Source organism: Xyrauchen texanus, chromosome 5, assembly GCF_025860055.1.
Source record: "Xyrauchen texanus isolate HMW12.3.18 chromosome 5, RBS_HiC_50CHRs, whole genome shotgun sequence".
Taxonomy (NCBI): domain Eukaryota; kingdom Metazoa; phylum Chordata; class Actinopteri; order Cypriniformes; family Catostomidae; genus Xyrauchen; species Xyrauchen texanus.
Genome location: NC_068280.1, coordinates 40,168,410 through 40,188,936, shown reverse-complemented (window position 1 = coordinate 40,188,936; position 20,527 = coordinate 40,168,410). Strand labels below are relative to the sequence as shown.

Here is a 20,527-nt window from a genome sequence, read left to right as displayed (position 1 = left end):
CTCGTCAGGCTGGTTGACGTCATTTCTAACAGATTTTTATTGTTACAGTGATGGCGGAGAGAGAGGCCTTCAAAAGCAGACAAACACGCCAGAGAAGGCAGAGAGAGAACGACACGAGAGTGCAGTGTTGGCGTGTTTTCTGAGTGTTTAAAAAGTTTATGTCATTAAGAAGCTTACGTTTATTGAGAGTTTTGTTACTTACCTGAGTGAGCTAAGAAAAGAACAGAGAAGAGTGCAAACAGTGTGCTAAAGGGAGAAAAATAAAGCCTTACCTGAACTGTGTCACTACTCCCTGTCTCCTCTTTCCGTACCCGAATCTTGATCTGTGCTACAGTCACATTTATGGATATGTCGTCTGGGTTTCACAATCCAAAACATGTCTGACTGATAAAAAACGCAAATTTAAAACACAAAAAATTGAAATACCTAAAATAGTAGCTACAACTCAAAGAAGTGCAATTGAATTCGATCTGTCCCCTAAACAGAGAGTAATTGGCGTAATAACCCCAGACTAATGTCCTGACCATGCACAGACACAGTGAATACAGTCATCCCTTAGAAGTGGAAATAGAACTTCACTTCTTGAAATCATGTCCTAATTATACAAATGAAGAACCACTTCTGCCAGGTGAACCCCTAAGAAAAAGACAAAAGAGCAAACACTGGACAAGATCACCAACCTGAAAATAATTTCAGCACTGAGCCATTAGAAGCTTAGAAACAATTGTGTAAATAGTAACACACAAACTGTTTTATTAACATTGTGTATATTTCAAATTGCTCAAAAACTGTAAAATTATGTATCCATGCACTCATGAACAAAAGATTTTGGTTTTACCCAAAAAATTATGTCATACTGTATGTCAAGTATTAATCTGTACTTAGTTTACTACAATGTAATCAATGCATGAACTCATTATTATGTTCAAGTTCTGACGAAAAAGGTATAAAATAATTACGTAAGTAGTCATTGATTAAACAGAAATGTCCGTAGTGTCCTACAGTAAACTTATTACAGGTTTATTCCCTCTTGGAGTAACCTGCTGTTTAGTGCACTGTTCAAAGGCACAATGTTGGTGCCTCATGGATTATTATTTGAAGGGATTGAAATAGCAAACTTCTAATAAAGATCCATAAGATTACTACATTACTTTTGCATCACATGGCAATTGCTTGGGTGCAAGACAGTTTGTGATGTGTACAGTGCATTTTTAAGTAAAACAAAGCAATTCAGTTTTACCTTGAAACATGCATTTGTTAAGTAGTTTCTATTAAATTGATTGTATTTATTGATAAGGTATAACATTTGTATTTATTTAGATAAATATATGTATTTACTTAATTTGAAACCAACATCACTGGTTTTTCATTTTTCTGAGCGTATTAGTTTCCACACATTTTGGCCAATGCATTTCCATGTTTTTGCCAAACCTTTTCCAGTTGTTTGTGATTTTTGTATGTTACTAATGTTACTTTGAAAATAAAATCACTGGAATTTTAACCGTGTACCAATATAAATATGGCATGGATATATGCAGATGTCTGTTTCTTCTCAGCCACCTACGTCTGCTTGCTTTGGCTACACTAAGTAAACTGTCTGATGGAGCAGTATTTACACAGCGAAGCAATACTACCATCTGGTGATGCCAATGTACTTTCACAGTTCTATCCCATTGAATCATACCACATGTAATGTGTAGGTTTTTAAATGCTCTCAAAAATGTTGTTGGAATTGCAACGGGGCGAAAAATGAGCCTATAATTTTCTCACTCTCAAGACTTCATTGAAAAAGACTTCAAACAATAACAATCTTTAGGTGATTTTGGGGGTTTAAACAGATCAATATTTCCTTGTGTCGGAGTACAGGTTCCGCCGCTTCCTTCCTTCCAGAAATCTTTTCTCACGGCCTGCGCTTGAAAGGTGCGGTCTCTCTCTTCCCATCGTGAGAACTTTCACACGCGCCTGGCTGGCAGTCGTCCGCAACAAACTCTCGCGATGACAAGAAACATGTTCCCATGAGCTCCCATTGCAAGTGTCCCGGAAGTCTCGCGTGAATTGAGAACTTTCCCACGCTTGTGACACCCCCTCCCCCCATCCACTTGGCGTCGCTCCGCCAGCTCCTCCCCTCCTCCTCTCTCAGTTCAGTCTGTTGTTGTGCGGTGTGGAATCTCGCGATTGTTGGCGTTATTAGAGAGAGCTGGTGAAGATGGCGCCTGTTGTGACAGGGTAAGCAGCGAAATTACCAACGGACGGTGCTTGGAAATGTTGCAGATAAAATGAATTTCGCATGTGTAATAGAGAAAACTCGTTTTGGTTTATTTTCGTACACCCCTGACCTCGTGTATGTGTGCTGTCGGTCCGTTTCGCCGTACTTTTTCCTGGATTTGTTAGCTTTTTAGCGAAGGGCTCTTTTATTCAGTTAGCCACTTAGCTTTTAGTTAGCTGAAAGATTTTCAGCAGTTTTCCATAAACGCTTAATGCAGTGTAGATAATGTTTAACCGTACACACAGTAAAACTGAATAAATTGTCTGGTTTGCAACTTTAATGTACTTTAGAATAGAAACAATATGTATATGAAGCCAAACTCGTGAGTTGGTGTATTAGTGAGAGCAGTTTAGCAAATGTTAGCCAGTCTAGTGATGTAACTGGGACTGTTAGGTTTCTGGTGGATTAAAACTTTCTGGTTTTTATTTTATATCAGACATCCCTAGTAAAACTACACTTGATATTAAAAATGTTCTCAGAGTTTATGTGCGGTTCCTCATCACTAACAGTGTTGGGTGTAATGCATTAATAAGTAATTAATTACTGTAAATTACGTTTTCATTTAAAAAGATAAGTAGTTTACAGTAGTTACAGTTACTTCTGATGTAATTGTGTTAAATGCTGTATAGACTATAGAACAATTTTATATAAAACAACAGTGAATTTAAAATGGAAATGTAACGTCAAATGTTAAAACATACATTTTGTAGTTCAACACAGCCCCCTTAAATTCTTTGGCCAGTTCATGAATTATAATTTTATATTATTTGATTTATTGGAAAGAATTAAATGAATGCTTTCATGTCTATCCTTGTATTTTTCATCTGGTCGAGGTTGATAAGGGGTTTAGAAAGTAATTAGTAACAAGTAATGCAATTCATTAGGACAGTAATCTAATTACACTGTAGAATATTTAATTAGTAGTTAGTAATTGATTACTTTTTTAGAGCAATTTACCCAACACTGGTCACTAATATGTGAAATATTAGTGTCGTTTTAAACTTTTTGTGGAGCTATCTTTGGCGGTGTCTCGAGACTTGGTGAACTGCCTACATGGAATTTTTAGGCATCTTCAAATGAACCTATGATGCTCCGAAATACTGTCTATTTAGGCAGGTCGCTAGGTTTTGTGTCACAGCTCAAATATTGAAATGAGCTCATGGTCAGATTGTCTGTAGTGAATCCTCAGTAGCATTTATTTGGTGCAGTAAATCAACAGTAATGTTGAAGCTATGATGTCACTATGTTGTATTTTGTTTTTCAGGAAATTCGGGGAGCTCCCTCAGCCAAAGCGTTTAACGAGGTATTTGCACTGCAAACTTATAATGGATAATCGCTTTCAAATGTATAATAGTAAACCGCATGAATAAACTTTGTATTGTGTTAATTTGCAGAGAGGCCATGCGCAATTACTTGAAGGAGAGAGGAGATCAAACAGTACTCATACTGCATGCAAAAGTCGCACAGAAATCTTATGGCAATGAAAAAAGGTGAGAATGTGTGGAAAATCAGAGTTTGTAATATGATTAGCTGTTGAGATTATGTTATGAAATGTTGCCAAATTAAAGTCACCATGAATCCTGAATGGACCCTTTTTACTTATTCACTACACATTCCTGGTATTATTGTGAACCATTCACTGGTGCAGGTTGTTCCAGAGAAAATCATAATCATCCTTTATCCTTCAAATCATAATCCTTCAAAATGTAATGACTTACCAAGCCTCTGAAATGACCTTCTTTTTCGTCACTGGGTCCTCTTATTTTTCAACCTCCCCTTCCAACAATCTGTCATAAAGAGACTAGAGACTACTTCTCACTGACCAATCGGTTAGCTCAAATCCCAGCCTACTTTTTTTCTTTCTTTGTCATTTAAGTATTCTATTTCAACTCGGAAATGCATCAGATTGTGGAATTAAAATGACACATAATCCTTTGCATAACTTATCATATATGTGTAAAATCTGCTTTACAATACACAGATGCACATGAGTTATCTTTAATGAGTTCAAATTCACTTTGATTCATTATTAGATTCTTCTGTCCTCCACCTTGTGTGTACCTGATGGGCTGTGGCTGGAAGAAAAAAAAGGAGCAGATGGAGAGAGAGGGCTGTACAGAGCAGGAGACTCAGCCTTGTGCCTTTATCGGTATTGGAAACAGTGAACAAGAGATGCAGCAGCTCAACTTGGAGGGCAAGGTGCTTTATGGATTTAAATTCACATACGGTTGTAGCTGCCTTCCTAAAAATGAGATTTTCTCCTTATTTGAGAGAGATCTCTACTTATCTTGTCTTTTTTGCTTCTGCAGAATTTTTGCACTGCAAAAACGTTATACATTTCTGACTCGGACAAACGAAAGCACTTCATGCTGTCAGTGAAGATGTTCTATGGGAATAGCGCAGATATCGGTGTCTTCCTCAGCAAACGTATCAAGGTCATCTCCAAACCTTCCAAAAAGAAACAGTCACTGAAAAATGCAGACCGTGAGTCAAAATAATTTCTCATTTATCTCTGTACTAGTAACAGATATGTTGTTTTAATAGAGAGTATGGATTCTTGTTTAAGTGTATGTTTTAAAATGTTCAATGTACCATTTAGTTAAATGTACAGAAATATTCAAATGGGTTCTAGAATAAACCAGATACATTCTAAGAGCCATTAGCATTATTCATTTAGATGCAGTATATACATTTTATTGGTTAGGTCTACTTTGTTTGGAGCTTCTCGCTTTCATCTTCATTTTGACTCTCATGTAGTGTGCATAGCTTCCGGGACAAAAGTGGCTCTTTTTAACCGCTTGCGGTCTCAGACTGTCAGTACGCGGTACCTTCACGTGGAGGGGGGAAACTTTCACGCCAGCTCACAACAGTGGGGAGCCTTCTACATTCATCTATGTAAGTCTTTTTCATCATATTTAAGTCTTTTTCAGGTACTTGTTCTTCAGACAATAAAACTGATAGTTTAGTACATCCATTGGATATTGCTCATGTTTTTTGTTTTTCAAAGTCGACAGTCTTGTTTGTTACATAGTAATAACAATAATAGAGATTTTAATCTCTCTAGTGGATGATGATGAGTCAGAGGGAGAAGAGTTTACAGTCAGAGACGGTTACATCCATTACGGTCAGACGGTAAAGCTGGTGTGCTCTGTTACGGGCATGGCTCTACCGCGACTGGTAAGTTGTTATCCACATAACATTCATATTGACAAAACAGAATGACTGAGATCATTCATGATTAAAATGCAAAAAATGTTGGGTTTGGCTGAGTGAGTGAGTGTTTGTTGCAAAATGTAGAAATGATGTACAGTTGTGTTTGCTCTTTAGATCATACATTTTCTCTATGCAAACAATCTGTATTGGCAGACCTGTTGTGTACATTGCACAAATGTTTTCAAGGTGAAAATGTGTCTGTGTGTGTGTAGGTCATCCGTAAGGTGGATAAGCAGACAGCGCTAATGGATGCTGATGATCCTGTGTCCCAACTACATAAATGTGCCTTCTACCTTAAAGACACAGAGAGGATGTACCTCTGCCTTTCACAGGAGAGGATAATACAGTTCCAGGTATGCATTCTGATGCTTGTAGATAAGTTAAATAACATTTGTATCTTTTGATCAGTCCTTTGCTAAAGTGATATTTTCTGTTTTGGATTTAAACTTTATGCTTTAAGATCTGAAATGATGTATAACAGTTGTATAAGAAAAATGACATATATGTTAGATTTGCAATTAAATAAGCTTTGTCTGTTAAATTAGATCTTACATGATACTTGTGTTTTCTTACTCATATTGAGGCTGTAAATACTCTGTAATGATAAACAATTAAAATATTTTCCTCCTAACTCTAAACCTCTCCCAGGCCACACCCTGTCCCAAAGAAACGAACAAAGAAATGATCAATGATGGGGCGTCATGGACAATCATCAGCACAGACAAAGCAGAGTACACTTTCTATGAGGGTATGGGCCCTGTACCCTCACCTGTCACACCTGTGCCTGTTGTTGAGAGTTTACAGGTAACACACACAGTCATACTCAATACTTTGAGCTAGTGCTGTAAACAATTTCAGATGTTTTGCTCACTGGAAAAGTTGTCTTTTTCATAGTATGATGCCTTAAAGAAAACAAGAATTGCTTATACAATCCATTTGTGGCAAATACTCAACAAATCTGAACCCTGAATTTTGTAGCTGAATGGAGGAGGAGATGTTGCCATGCTGGAGCTGACAGGCCAGAACTTCACACCTAACCTTAGAGTTTGGTTTGGAGATGTGGAAGCTGACACTATGTACAGGTGACACAAATGCACCAATCAAATTCCTCTACAATTCTGTAGATATGAAATTATATACTGTTGGATCAGTACTGCCATAAAATAATGGATTCCTGCTCTTTAAAGGTGCACTCAGTAATTTTTTCATTGTAATTTTGAAATAATGTATAAAATCATGACCACACACATGATATGATGATCTCCAGTTATATCAGTAACCTAATACAAGCTGTTTTTTCCTGCATGGAGAAGGGTCCCCTCATGGGGGCTGCCATGTTAAGATCATATGACCAGCTGAATACTACTAGCTTAATCTCTGTAACTGCTCTGTTGTAAGACACTTTCACTCATGGATTGCATTAATCATGGCAATCAAGTGTGAATAGTGAATTTCCTCAAGATTATTGGTAACTGAAAGCTTTTGCGTATGGATTATGCTTCATCCATGCACGTAGATGTCAGTGTTAGTCCGAGATGACATGCATAAAAATTACTAAGTGTACCTTCAACAAATGGACATATAATAAGTGGACATAAAATATTGTTTTGTGTTGAAGCAATTATTAAGCGAGGGGAAAGAGACTGCAAAGTGATACGAGAGACACTAAATTAGCACATCTATATGGTAAATCGGTTGCACAGTTATGCAGTTTAGTGGTCTTGTACAAAAATATTTGACAGCACAAGTCTGTGATTTATAAATCAGAATCAACAGGGTTCCCACGGTCATGGAAACCTGGAAGTATCAGGGTATTTTAAACTGTTTTCCAAGCCTGGAAAAGCCTGGAAAATTTCTCTTTTGAGTAGGGATTTGAAATAATAATAAAAAACCAACTATAGCACCTTTTAGCAATTTAGCAAAGTGCTTCACAAAACATAACATTAAAACACACACACACACAACACACACACACACAGTAACACAAGGTAAAAACTAAAATTTATGAAGTGGTAAATCAACGTCTATACAAATGAGTTTTTAAATGAGACTTAAAAACAAGCACAGATTCAGCAGATCTAATCATGTGGTCTTAAATACAAAATCTCTATCACTTTTAGTTTTGTATCTTCCATGATTAGATCTGCTGAATCTGTGCTTGTTTTTAGGTCTCATTTAAAAACTCATTTGTATAGACGTTGATTTACCACTTCATAAATTTTAGTTTTGACCTTGTGTTTTACTGTGTGTGTGTGTGTGTGTGTGTGTTTTAATGTTATGTTTTGTGAAGTACTTTACAGAAATCCAAACCTACTGAAAAGTAATTGAAATTAATTGTTAAAAAAAGGGTGAGAGCCCTGAATCAAGTATTCCAGAGAGTCATGTAATATGCTTTAAACCAGTTGGTTTTCCCAAGTGTAGCTAGTCTAATTTTATTGTAAGTAATGTTGTTTAAGTGGATTTTATATTACATGTACATCATGTCATGTTTCTGGTAGGTGTGGTGAGAGCGTGCTCTGTGTGGTCCCCGACATCTCTGCGTTCCGTGAGGGGTGGCGTTGGGTTCGACAGCCAGTGCAGGTTCCTGTAACAATGGTCCGTAATGATGGCATCATCTACTCTACGGCTTTAACGTTTACCTACACACCAGAGCCAGGACCACGCCCTCACTGCAGCGCCGCTGGAGCCATACTGCGCACCAACAGCAACTCCTCCACATCACCATCATCCTCCAGCCTACTGCTGCAGTCAGCTGTCAACAGCCAGGCAGGATATGCAGCAGGGAGCGTTTCATCATCAACTTCTTCCTCGGCTATGTCTGTGTCCTAACCTGGGGATCTTCACATGTCTGCGCATGTGTTTAAGTAAGCCTGCGTGAGGGATGGTGATTTCATCAGCTCTTTGACTCAAGCAAAGATTCATGGGATAAGGATCTCAAATCATGGATAATGGTGCCACAGAGAGAGTAGAAAAAGAGAGATAAGACTTCACAGAAGACTGGACAGAATAAACGAAGGTGACTCTTTTCTGTTCTCTCTCTGTCTCTCTTTGTTACGGTTCTTTTTATTTCCGTTTCCAGTTGTTTGAGGATGGCAACTGCACTTCTGTGGCAACAGAGTTGCCATGGATAAAGATGCCACAGGATCAATGCATTAGCCTTAATTGAAAACAAAAAAACAATCACTCACAAAAAAAACGTTCTCTTTAAATCAAAACCTCTTCTGTTCGTAAGTGCAGAAAGTAAAATGGCTTTGAGAGATTTTGTTTTCTACTAAAAGGACTTGATGCACTGTTTTGCCAGGCTTGGAAGAAAAGTTATCATAGTAATATAGTTTTTACGGACCAAGGAATATTATTATTATTATTTTTATTGATATATAATTTTATAAGCTTTAGCTAAGGTACATTTTTCACCTCTTTCAGTTTTATAACATATAGTAAACTTTTGTTACCAAATAGTTTTGTATATTTCTTGTGAGCGTTTGGGCTCAGAAGGAAAAAGTTCACGCATTTTGAAAGCCTGAACTCATAGCTGCCTTTACTTGTCTTGGCAAATGCCTTAAATCATCTGGGGTTTTACCAGACCTTTTTCTCTTTTGTAGTAATATTTGTATGTGTTGTATATTGGTCTTTATTTCCCCTTCCTTTTGTTCCACTAAACTGAGGTGTAATATTGATGCCATTTTTGCATATTTGGGAGACGGTGGCTCTTCTTGATTACTTTGTTAATCTTTCTCATTTTAAGTCCTTAACACAAAAGCTTTATCTGACTGCCAGTTGGCCTTACACGCCATATCTTACTCATCAGAAACTAACAGCAACTGACCTCTGGCCCTGTTTCATTGGTTATATATGTTCAAACTGCTAACACAATGTCAAGTGTGCTTGACTCAAAGCTTTTGGTAAGAAAGGTCAGTACGGGTCTAGTTTGCATATTATTCCGTTTCATGTCAGTTATTTCTAGTATCAAACTAAAAACCAACATGGAAAATTGCTGCTTTGTTTTCATGTGGTTCATAAGGTTTTGGGTGATGCACTCTTGATGCTACAAAAAAGCTATTGTTCTTAGAGGGAACTGAACTCAATTGCTCACCTTAGTAAAATTATATATTTTTTACGCATTTTATAATCCATCCCCCCAAAAAGTTTGAACTCCTGTTGGTTAATATCAATGAAGTGGATCTAATGAAATGGATATTGAAAAGTGTTTTTGTTGCCTAAGAATGCCATCAAGCCCTTGCACATTATTACTGCATGCAACACAGAGATGCCCATTTAAATGCTGGTATCATGGTGTGAACATGGAACATTTGAGAGGTTTAAAGTGAGTGCTGAAACCACGTAGAAACAAGTAGAAGAGTAGGCCCCTATATAGAGTAGGGATGCTGCAAAGACAGCCATTACTGTTTTTGTCAGACTGGGAATGAACGAAAACAACCAGAAAAAGCACTTGTTGTTGCATTGCGTGAAGATGTTTGTAGATGGTTTGTAGATCACAGAATCTTACTCAACCATTCATGTGTGTGACAGCCAAAATAAGCGTCATTGCTACAAACAAATGCATCCTTTTTTAATTTGTTGAGGTGGCTCGATGTGATGTCATATCACATCTTCAGTTTTTGATGTGCTATTTTTAGCAGATTTATGCTTTAGTAATGTTTAGTACCAAAGTTTGCTTTTTTAAATAGCTTTAGTCTAAAGCAAATTAAAACTGAGGCCTTAAACCACTACTGGTTAAAATAATTAGCAATTACTGGATCTGATGCTTAGATATAACACTAAAATTATGCCCTTTAATGAAGAGGGGATGATAATTTTTTATGCCTTTTTAAGGATACAGTAGATCACAGACCACATGGACATATCAAGAGTCCGTTCTTTGTTTTATATTTTATTTTTATTCTAAGAATGTTTAATGGTTTACTTTTTTAAACACCCAACTACATATGTATCATAATCATTCTGTAAGGGAAACTCATAAAATAACATGCTCTTGTTTTTGCTTTCAATTGGTATGGACTGCACTGTATTACTTTTGTAAATAGAGGAATGGCAAAGGTAGTTCCTCTGTGAATTTTTTTTTTTGTGTCAGTTCTTTCATGGATAATATTGATATAGTATTCTAAATAGAAATATTATATCTAAACATTAATATTGTATGTTGATATTAAATATTTGATAATATTAATGTTTATAATATTCAATATTTCTTTCTTGATCAAGGGAAAATCTTATTTGTTGCATTTTTTGAAAAAAGCCTGCTTTGGTTAAGCATTACAAATCGTTGCTTATGGAAGACATACAAGCCAAAACCATGCACACACAAAGCCATTACCTGGTATCTGCTGTGAGCTGTTTTTAATCAATTCCACAATCAGGGAAAGATATTAAACTACCACATGCAAGCGCCGAAATGGAAACTGCCAAATCAAAAGGTCAAATTGTGAAGGTCACACCTAACCTTTCAAAGTGTTTTCAGTGTTATTTCCTCTTGTATCCAGTTGTCTTCCAGAAAATTCTACAAACAGAGGACTGGTTAATTGGTTGATTTAAGACTAACCGTGTTGAGATTCATCATCTCTGTCAAGTAAGTTAGATTTAAGTAAGTTAGTTTGCCTGTCATCTGTGCCACCGTGCTTACATTAAACAGAAACTAGTGTATTAGATCACTTTGTGAGTTTTGTCTGTAGAAAAGGTGAGAGTTGGTATGTTTTCTCAACCATTGCAATGACTTGTTTTACATTTGGAAGTTTGAAAAATGGCTGCCAGCCTTTCATGTTTGAGTGCATGCTCTCAGATTTGAACTGTATTGGTGCTGTCTAACTCCTAAAAGGCCAGTGTATCTGTTGCTTTTGAAATGGATCATTAAACACTGTACTGGATGCAAAAAGTGTCAAGTTGTGCATTGATTTTTGTCTTTACAGTGGTAATTTTAGTATAGAAATAGAAAAACTGTTGCCCTAGTAATTGAAGATCAAACAGAATAGGATACAAATGAGAACATCAATAGGATTATTGTTTCCAAGCATCTTAAAAAAAAAAAAAAAAAATCTTTGTTCCATTGAGGCATGTACAATGGAAGTGAAAGGGGCCAATCTGTAACTGTTACAATATTATTATTTAAATGTGTAGCCACAAGATGTAAATCATTTTAGTGTGATTAAATCACTTACTATCGCTTAGGGGCAGATATGATATTATGTGTTTCTCAAATTCAGTTGAAGTGAGTTTGCTCTGAATTACAGTGACAGACACCTGTCTGCATGCTCCAAGGGTCAAACGTTTCCCCCACCCTTTGGCATCCACCCACTCAAGCCCCAGTTTTATTTTTAGACCAAATGGGGTTGTTGAGGTGTAACTTGAATCCTTCCTTCTGTTGCTTTATTTATTTTTTTTAGTGTATGATTCCTCAACTATGTCAATGTGATAGGGATATTTATTTGATCCTGAGATCAGAGATTGTGTATGAGTCCATGTATACGCGAGAGTGCGAAGTAATACAAATAAAACGAGTAAACACTAAACAAGTTTTAGTTGTTCCCACCCCCAGCGTGGTGGTTAATATAATTTAGCCACAATAGAAGTGCATCATAATTCTGGAGTCGGCTATGGATCGATTTTATTGACTGCTGTTCTTTCCCACGCTAGTCAAGTGTTGTGTGATTAGAGTGCCTTCTTTCTGAAAAGGCGCAACAGCATCTGAGTCATGGCTTAATAATAGTAATTAGTTGACGCTGCTTGGCGCATCGAAGCACATAACCTAATAAATATTTGTTTCCCAAGTCTACCAAAGATTTTTATAGCAAGACAGTCCACTGGCAGCCATCTTTGGCACACTTCTGGGAAGCTATTTCCAGTCATGAAAGTGAAGATCCTATCTACATGAATGGGGGGATACGGAAATATCACAAATGGTTGGTCAACAAAACGATCTATGAACATATTTCCATTCAGCAGTACATTCTCACAACACTAACCATAAATTTTGTTGCTTTACCTCAGATTACGCAAAAAAAATGAAACATTTCCAGCTTGTATAGCTAATGTGCATGCGTGTTCTCGAGTTGATAAACAGGCTATGGCCGTTTGCCTAATGCCATTTTTGCACACTTAAAGTGCACTTCGGGAAGGGGAAGTCACTCGAAGAGTCGTTCCAAACAAAATTAATAAAGTACATTTTTTGCACTAAGGGCCCTTTTACAAGATTTTTAGTAAGTTCATTCAAACTGCAATGCCATGCTCTCTTTTGAGAGCCCACAGCAAGAGCATTTATTTATAGACTTTATCATTTGTCTGTATCTAAAAAGTGATTGGGTATTTTACCTGTAAGGCGGGACTTCCACATCCGTTGACCATTGGGCATTCAACAGGGTTGTGCCTCAGTACGTTAGTACAGTACTAACAGTTCCCTTACAACTCAGTACGCTCGACATTGCAGAGTAACGCATATGGGGAGTGCCTTCTTAAACCACCTAGTTGAAACCTCTCTACAATATCGCCAATATTCTAATGTTGGCTATGGTGTTTGAGCCCTGCCTGTTTTGGCGTGAAACTCTCCGTTATAAAAACAGGTGCACAAACACCATTTCCACAGAATTTCTTCCTTCAAAACAGTGATTATCTCTTGTCTTGAAGGCCTCTACCTTCAGCATTGATATACACAAGTCAGCGGGCGGAATCTTCGCGGGAAGACTTTCTGCTCCCCTGCAGTGCTCCGGCGAACTTTACAGCGCCTCGCTGACTGATGCTTTGCTGGTAAACAGGCCTCAGCATACTGATTCCCTGCAGCACTTCAGCAGTGTTTGTGTATCCTTTCAAAGCAACTATGTACTGTATATTGTATATTGCGTGATATACATCTAAATATATGTAAATGTATATATTTATATATCTAAAAGTGTCACTTACGTGTTTGAGTATTTTTAAAGATGTCATCCCGTAAGTGTTCCTTGTGCAAGAGGCACATCCCGCCATCAGATCAGCATGTGAGCTGTGTTTACTGTCTGGGCTGTGCCCACACAGAGTCTGCTCTCATGGAGACAGACTGTCCTCACTGTGAGGGCATGAGTCTCAAGACACTTCACTCCCAAATCACCCTCATTCTGAGGGATGATTCAGCCTCACGCGCCTCCCACCCACCTCTTCTGTGATACCCGAGGATGCACACGCCCAGTGAGCCCCTCAATCTCTCTACAGCACATGATAGTGACTGCGCAAGCCATCAGCAAGTCCATGGGCAACATAGCAGTTCTGGATCGACATATATTGCTGACCCTCACAGAAATGAGTGATTAGGAAAAAAACACTTTTGGATGCTCCATTGTCTCCAGCCGGCTTCTTTGGCAGCTCTGTGAATAAGTTTGCTGAGCATAACGTTGCGACTCAGCAGCAGTCACAGGCAATTGGACACTTTATGCCCAAACAGAGTATATCACAGCTGGTTCACACTTGCTCTGTTTTGAGCCAGCGCCTGACTAAAAGCCCCATACCTGCTGCCTCATCGGCACCTGCATATCAGCACATGCAGAAAAAGAACTCCTGATGGACACAACCATTTGAAGTGGAAAGAAGTGCTGGTGGTTCCCTCTGGGTCTGCTCCAAATAAGGCTTAATTGGAGACACAAAACACTGTTCCCCATTTCCCCACCACTGGTTGTCGGGAAAGGAATTTTGTTTTTCACAATATTGTTCAAAATGTTATTTCTGTGTCTTGCACTGAAACAAATGCAGTAAGTGCAAAAAAGAATACAGCACTCATTGCAAATGCACAAGATGCTCACAGATTCTCAGGAAAGAGCCTTTTTCCTCTTCAAAGCACACACATTATGCGCAACCACTTCCCTAGAGTGAGCGTCGCATCATATCATACAGTTAGCAAACCAAATTGCCTTCTGTCCCATTACGTGGACGCATGGCGAGCCCTAACAGGTATTTCAGAATGGGTGCAAAAAACGATCGAGCATGGGTATACGATCTAATTTGCACACTGGCCACCCCGTTTCAACAGTGTTCTCTCTTCCACGGTTTCGTCCGATGACGTGCCAGTGTTACGTGCCGAAATACACAGTCTCATCGTGATAAACGCGATAGAGATTTTATTATTGATTTATTTATAGATTTGTTTATTGTACATGCGGATCTTATCGCATGTACACCCACACGATTGGTTTGTGTTGATAGATCTGAAGGATGCGTACTTTCATATCCAAATTGTACAATATCACAGGATGTTTTGAGATTTGCGTTCGAGGGAACAGCAGATCAATTCAAAGTCCTGAGCTTTGGATTGTATCTGGCTCCTCGCATATTCACGAAGTGCATCGAAATGCACCTCACAGATGTGCGCATTCAGGCCATTCTACAGTGTCTGTTTCAGTTCAAACTGGGGAAAACACTTCGACTGAAGCTGTTTCAGAAAGCAATGAAATTTATGGCAATGACATCCGACATGATCCAATTTGGTCTCTTACACATGAGACCTCTTCAGTGCTGGCTAAAGCGCCATGTACCACAACATGCTTGGCCCCAAGGGCACATGGGCATCACTATATCCCGCTATATCCTGCTTTAGCACCATGGACAGCTCCTGCATTTTACCAGTAAGGTGTCGCGCTGGGGCAAGTTTTCAGGTGGAAAGTGGTGACCATGGATGCTTCCAACACAGGTTCGGGGGCGGTGTGCAATGGACACCAGACTTTTGGCACCTGGACAGGTGTGAGGAGGGCATGGCACATTAACCGCCTAGAGCTATCGGTGGTATTTCTAGCCTTAAAGGCTTTTCAGCTCAGACATGAAAGTTGTGGCATATATAAACCACCCTTGGTGGTTTATATATCTCCGCCACTGTTGAGACTGACACATTGACGTCTCCTATGGAGCGAGCATCATCTCCTTTCCCTGAGAGCGACATATGTCCCAGGCCACCTGAATTATGGCACGGATCTACTGTCATGCTAAGGGGTTATGCCGGGTATATGGAGACGTCATCCTCAAACTGTGCTGAGGAAAATTTGGGAAATATTTGGCAAAGCAGATATCAATCTATCTGCCTCAGTGGAAAATGCACACTGTCCCCTTTGGTACTCGAAGTCCCAAGCCCAGTTGGAAACAGAGGCAATGGCACACAAATGGCCGGCGACACGCAAATATGCATTTGCCTCGGTATGCTTTATTCACTCTGTCACATGCAAAGTCCGAGAGGACAAGGAAATGATTCTATTAGTTGCACCGAAATGGCCCAACCAGCCATTGTTTCCGGAAATGATGGAGATGCTGTACAGCTCGCCATGGGAAATACAGCTGAGGAGGGATCTCCTCTCTCTGGCGCAAGGCAAAATCTGGCATCCCCAGTCCCAGCTGTGGAACCTGCATGTGTGGCCCCTGAACGGGGCGCACTACACATGCCAGAACTGATGCGTTCAGTCATGAACATCATTTTACCGGCCAGAGTGCCATCCACGCTACACCTCTAGGAACTAAAATGGAAGGTGTTCTCTGATTGGTGTCTCTTACATGGCAAGGACCCAGTAAACTGCCCCATACATGAAATTCTAATATTTCGTCAAAAGCGATTTGATGCAGGACTCACCCGGTCAACTCTTAAAGTGTATGTGGCAACTATATCTGCATATCACGCACATGAAGCCAGCGCCTCTATAAGGCAAGCGTGATTTAATCATAAAGTTCCTTAATGGAGCAAGCCGATTAAACCAACTTTGGCCGGCTACAGTCCCGACTTGGGACTTAACTTTAGTCCTAAAAGCTCTTGCAGGGCCTCCCGTCGAGCCTTTGTACTCTGTTGATTTGCGCATGCTCTTCGTTAAGACTGCCTCTGGCCTCAGTAAAATGGGCAGGTGACCTGCATGCGCTATCAGTCGACAATTCATGTCTGGAGTTTGTCCCCGGTCTTTCAAGAGCCATTGTCAAAACCAGGAAAGGCTATGTACCCAAGGTCCTAACCACGGCCTTCAAAGTGCAGGCGGTTCACCTTCAGGCCTTCTTCCCTCCTCCATTTAATTTGTTATGCCCTGTGCAGGCACTACATGCATACGTTGAACATACTTGCCAGTTCAGACTGTCTGATCAGCTCTTTTTACGCTATGGAGGATGCACAAAAGGAATGTCCATCTCCAAGCAAAGCCCCTCTCACTGGATTGACGATGCAATTGGCCTGGCTTATGAGTCGTAGGGTAAGACTTGCCTAATTGATGTTAAATTGGTGGTCTCGTGGGCATGGACAAATGGTGTGTCCTTACAAGACATATGTTTTGCAGCAGGATGTTCTCACAAAACACATTCGCAAGGTTTTACAAACTAGACGGAATGTCTCTTTCTTCACAAGTCTTCTCTGTTTAGAGCACTTGCTATTCATTGGCCAAATATATATACTTATGCCCTTCCGTTTAAGTACAGGCTCCCCATACAAAACTGCCTGCACTCAGACCAGTATAATTTACCATAAAATCACAAGCACTTTTATTATAAATGAACTCCTTTCCTGACTGGTTTCATAAGGAGTTAATTCATACTATAAGACTATAATTCATATATTCGTTATGAGTGCTCCCCTCCTGGCCAGCACGAGGATCACTCACTGCAGCATACTCATGTTGGTCGTTGTTCCACAAGACTGCAGCGCTGTGTTTCCTCTCTGGGAAGTTATGTTGTGTAGTGCAGCGTGATGGGATTCTGTTCCCCATATACATTACTACGCAATGTCGAGTGTACTGAGTCGTAAGGGAACGTCTCAGTTACATATGTAACCTCGGTTCCCTGAGACAAAGGGAACAAGACATTGTGAACATTAGCCGCACTACAAAACTCTTGAGTTCTTGAGGCACAAGTGATGCGCTCCTTGTTCTCAGTCAGAAATTCTGAGGAAATGGTGTTTGTGCATTAGAATATTGGCATTATTGTAGAGAGGTTTCAACTAGTTTGTGTAAGGCGCTCCTCATATGTGTTACTATGCAATGTCTTGTTCCCTTCCTTTCAGGGAACCGTGGTTATGTATGTAACTGAGAGTTATTGGCTGTATGCCTCATGCAACATTCCTTATTTTCTGCTGTACTGGACTATTAATTGACTGGCGTTGGTTTCTGTGTGCATGTCAATTAGAAAGTAATTTTTAGGCCGACGAGATAAAGGAGCACACTTTTTTGGAGTGAGGAGGAGAGATAACATTTACAATTCTTCAAAGAAATGAATATTATTCAATATAGAATGTGTGTGAAAGTAAGAATTCTCAAGAATTGCATAGTTCATCAGCCTCTTGTTTGTTCATATATTAAAACAAATAAATTCCTAAAATGCAAAATAATCACTCATGATGATGAGCTGTTATGGCAGAAACCGGGTGAATAAAAGTGCATGCATAGGCTACTCTCTGTTTTTTTAGAGAACTGCCCGTTGCAAAGGCTACAATCACGAATGATTGAACGAATCACATGGGTTTTTGTATTCTGTACCCCAATATAAAGAGATTTGAAAATACGTTTATTTGACATCTTTATAACTTTTGTGAGAATTCTAATGTAATTTACAGTAAACGGCGCTGTTTGTTCGTAAATTACCAATATGCTGGGTCATAAATTAAAATGTTTCTATAACAATAACACTTTTTTTTTTCCATTTTCACTCTATGGTGATATTAAAAACATTATATTTTATAATTTATTTAATTAAAGAAGGCTTTGTGAAATTGCACAACTTTTTGATTTACAAGTTTGAATGACAGCAGACACATCAACACAGTTCTTTCATCAGTCCATGACACGTGAGGTACAACACAAAGTCACTTATGAGTCATAGCACTATGAAAATGATATTTCCTAATTATTTCAACACTGACTACGACCGCATTAGAGTTGAATCTGCGCCATAGTAGGATTAGTAATTTTGCTCTCCGCTTTCAACACGATTGAAACAACAACAACAGACTGCTCAGTCAGACGACTCCTGTTTGCAATGAACCGTGAAGTACCACACAAATTCATATCACGTACGAGCCACACATTATTATAATAAAAATTATCGGACTACACTATTTTAAAACGCATCTCCTCATGTACACATACAAATATGACTGAAAACAATGAGAGTAAGTTATGGGCGGGGTAACATGCGCCCCGCCCCATTCTGCAAGCTGCAGCCAGTGATACTTGAAGGGCATTTCGCGAAGGGTCGTTCCAAACAAAAGAAAGAAAGTAATTTTTTTCACAAAGGGCCCTGTCACAAGACTTTTAGTGTCGGCTGCATTCAAGATGTAGCTTAATCTCATGCTCCCTTCAGAGTGTCAACAGCAAGATCTGATGTCGTATGATCACTTTCGATTGTAAATCGTCTCCTGTCTCTGGATTGGCTAAATTGCCGAACGTCACACAAGCTAACTAATATTCATTATGTAGTTTCACCTAGGAGGGAGCAAAAATTGTTCTGACATTTAGTGTCTGTTTCACTGCTATGGGCATATTCAACGGACGTATATTGTGTGTGTGTGTGTGTGTGTGTGAGAGAGAGAGAGAGAGAGAGGGAGGGATTATTTTCGAAGGATTAATTTAATTATCGGCTTCAAAATATAAATAAGTGTTTCACTTAATTAAAAAATACGTTTAAATGTATTAAATATAATAGGCCTAAATCGTCTTTGATGGGTAAAATACACGCTAAAATTCCGTTGTTTATTCTTTGGTGATTTACATAAATATCGGCTATTTTTTTTTTCCTGAAATAGCTTTACTCTTATACCTCTTCTTACTTGTAGATAGTTAGACTATACATTTCCCCGGAGCTGTTGTTGTTTATAGCATCACTGTCACGTAACCTGCTGAATGTAGGCCTACGTTTGTTTTTAATCATACTCATAGACAGTTGTGGTCCTTTAACCTCCGCTATGCACTAAACGGCTCGTGCTGCCGGGCTGGTTTTATGCGATTCTTCTAGTGATGAACCGCAACACACTGGAATGCGACCACAGTCATGTGTGAATGACAAAATAATGGGTTGTTTAAGATAAAGATGGTCCTCTCTCTGGACTCATGCTCCATCTAATGCGCTTTCATATACAGTATATGATATAATAAACACAAATTTTATAAAATTAAAATACATATACTTAATAATATTTATAAAATATTTATAATGTTTAACATTATAATATTAAATATATTAGGCCTATATATAATAATCTTTACATACTAGTTTAACACAATTTAAATCTTTTTGCTTGTCCATATAGGTTAAATTATTCAAAAAATACATAACAGATGCAATTCACACTAAACAATAACTTGAAAATATCTCTTCTATGATAAACATATTTTCAGTTTCTGGAACTTAAAATAAAAAATTGTCATATGGTGTCATGTGGTGTAACCAGTAAAAAAACAAACAAAAACAGTCTAATTAAAAGCTGAAATTATTGAATAATAAAAATGTTGTCATTAGTAATGAAGAAAAGTATTTTATTATTTTTAAAAAAATAAGCTATGAAACTATTTTATTCTGAAATATTATTCATATTTAAATTCTGTAGCCATTCTGTTGACATACGACAACAAACAAAACAAAAAAACAACAACCATAAAACAGAGATGACCCCCTTTAGATCTTCATGACTGTGAAGTAAAAAGAAGAAGAAGAAAAAGCTTTGAGTCATATAATTTATATATATGTTCTTGACTTAAAAAATTAGGATCTTAAAAAAAAATGTTGGAGATGAAAAATTAAGTTGCGTAAACTCATGTATTAAAGGTGCAAGGAAAGTATTTTAATGCATTTTTACTAAATTATTACACATTACATTTTTAAAGCCAATTTTTATTAAAATTTTTTGTAGAAAAAGCAAAACAATTGTCAAAATTGTGTAAAACCAACATGGACACGGAGATTACATTTCTTAAACCTTGACAGATTTGTTTTAAACTAGATTTTTTTTAAAGATTTCTAATTTTTACCATCTTAGAAAACCTTGTTTGTCAGAGAAACATCACAAAAACTAATTTCCACTCTAACTAGTGTTAGCCAACCTTATGTGGTGCCATACCTTATTTG

At 38.3% G+C, this 20,527-nt stretch overlaps 1 protein-coding gene across 2 annotated transcripts in view; it reads left to right on the top strand.

Annotated features, from left to right (window-relative positions):
• Nucleotides 1-2,151: 2,151 nt before the first annotated feature.
• The window catches only part of rbpja (recombination signal binding protein for immunoglobulin kappa J region a), a 34,690-nt gene continuing 16,314 nt past the window's right edge, over nucleotides 2,152-20,527 (top strand). The window contains exons 1-11 of one of the 2 annotated variants that reach the window (XR_007970616.1): nucleotides 2,152-2,226; nucleotides 3,531-3,569; nucleotides 3,661-3,756; nucleotides 4,300-4,465; nucleotides 4,576-4,750; nucleotides 5,024-5,161; nucleotides 5,331-5,443; nucleotides 5,692-5,832; nucleotides 6,128-6,283; nucleotides 6,458-6,561; nucleotides 7,978-8,495. Coding sequence is in view for 1 of the 2 variants with exons in the window: in XM_052127068.1 (XP_051983028.1) it covers nucleotides 2,207-2,226; nucleotides 3,531-3,569; nucleotides 3,661-3,756; nucleotides 4,300-4,465; nucleotides 4,576-4,750; nucleotides 5,024-5,161; nucleotides 5,331-5,443; nucleotides 5,692-5,832; nucleotides 6,128-6,283; nucleotides 6,458-6,561; nucleotides 7,978-8,308 (1,479 nt within the window). In the remaining variant the exon portion in view is untranslated. Of the gene's footprint in view, nucleotides 2,227-3,530; nucleotides 3,570-3,660; nucleotides 3,757-4,299; nucleotides 4,466-4,575; nucleotides 4,751-5,023; nucleotides 5,162-5,330; nucleotides 5,444-5,691; nucleotides 5,833-6,127; nucleotides 6,284-6,457; nucleotides 6,562-7,977; nucleotides 11,359-20,527 lie in introns of those variants that run through there. The other variant, XM_052127068.1, reaches the window with a different exon arrangement.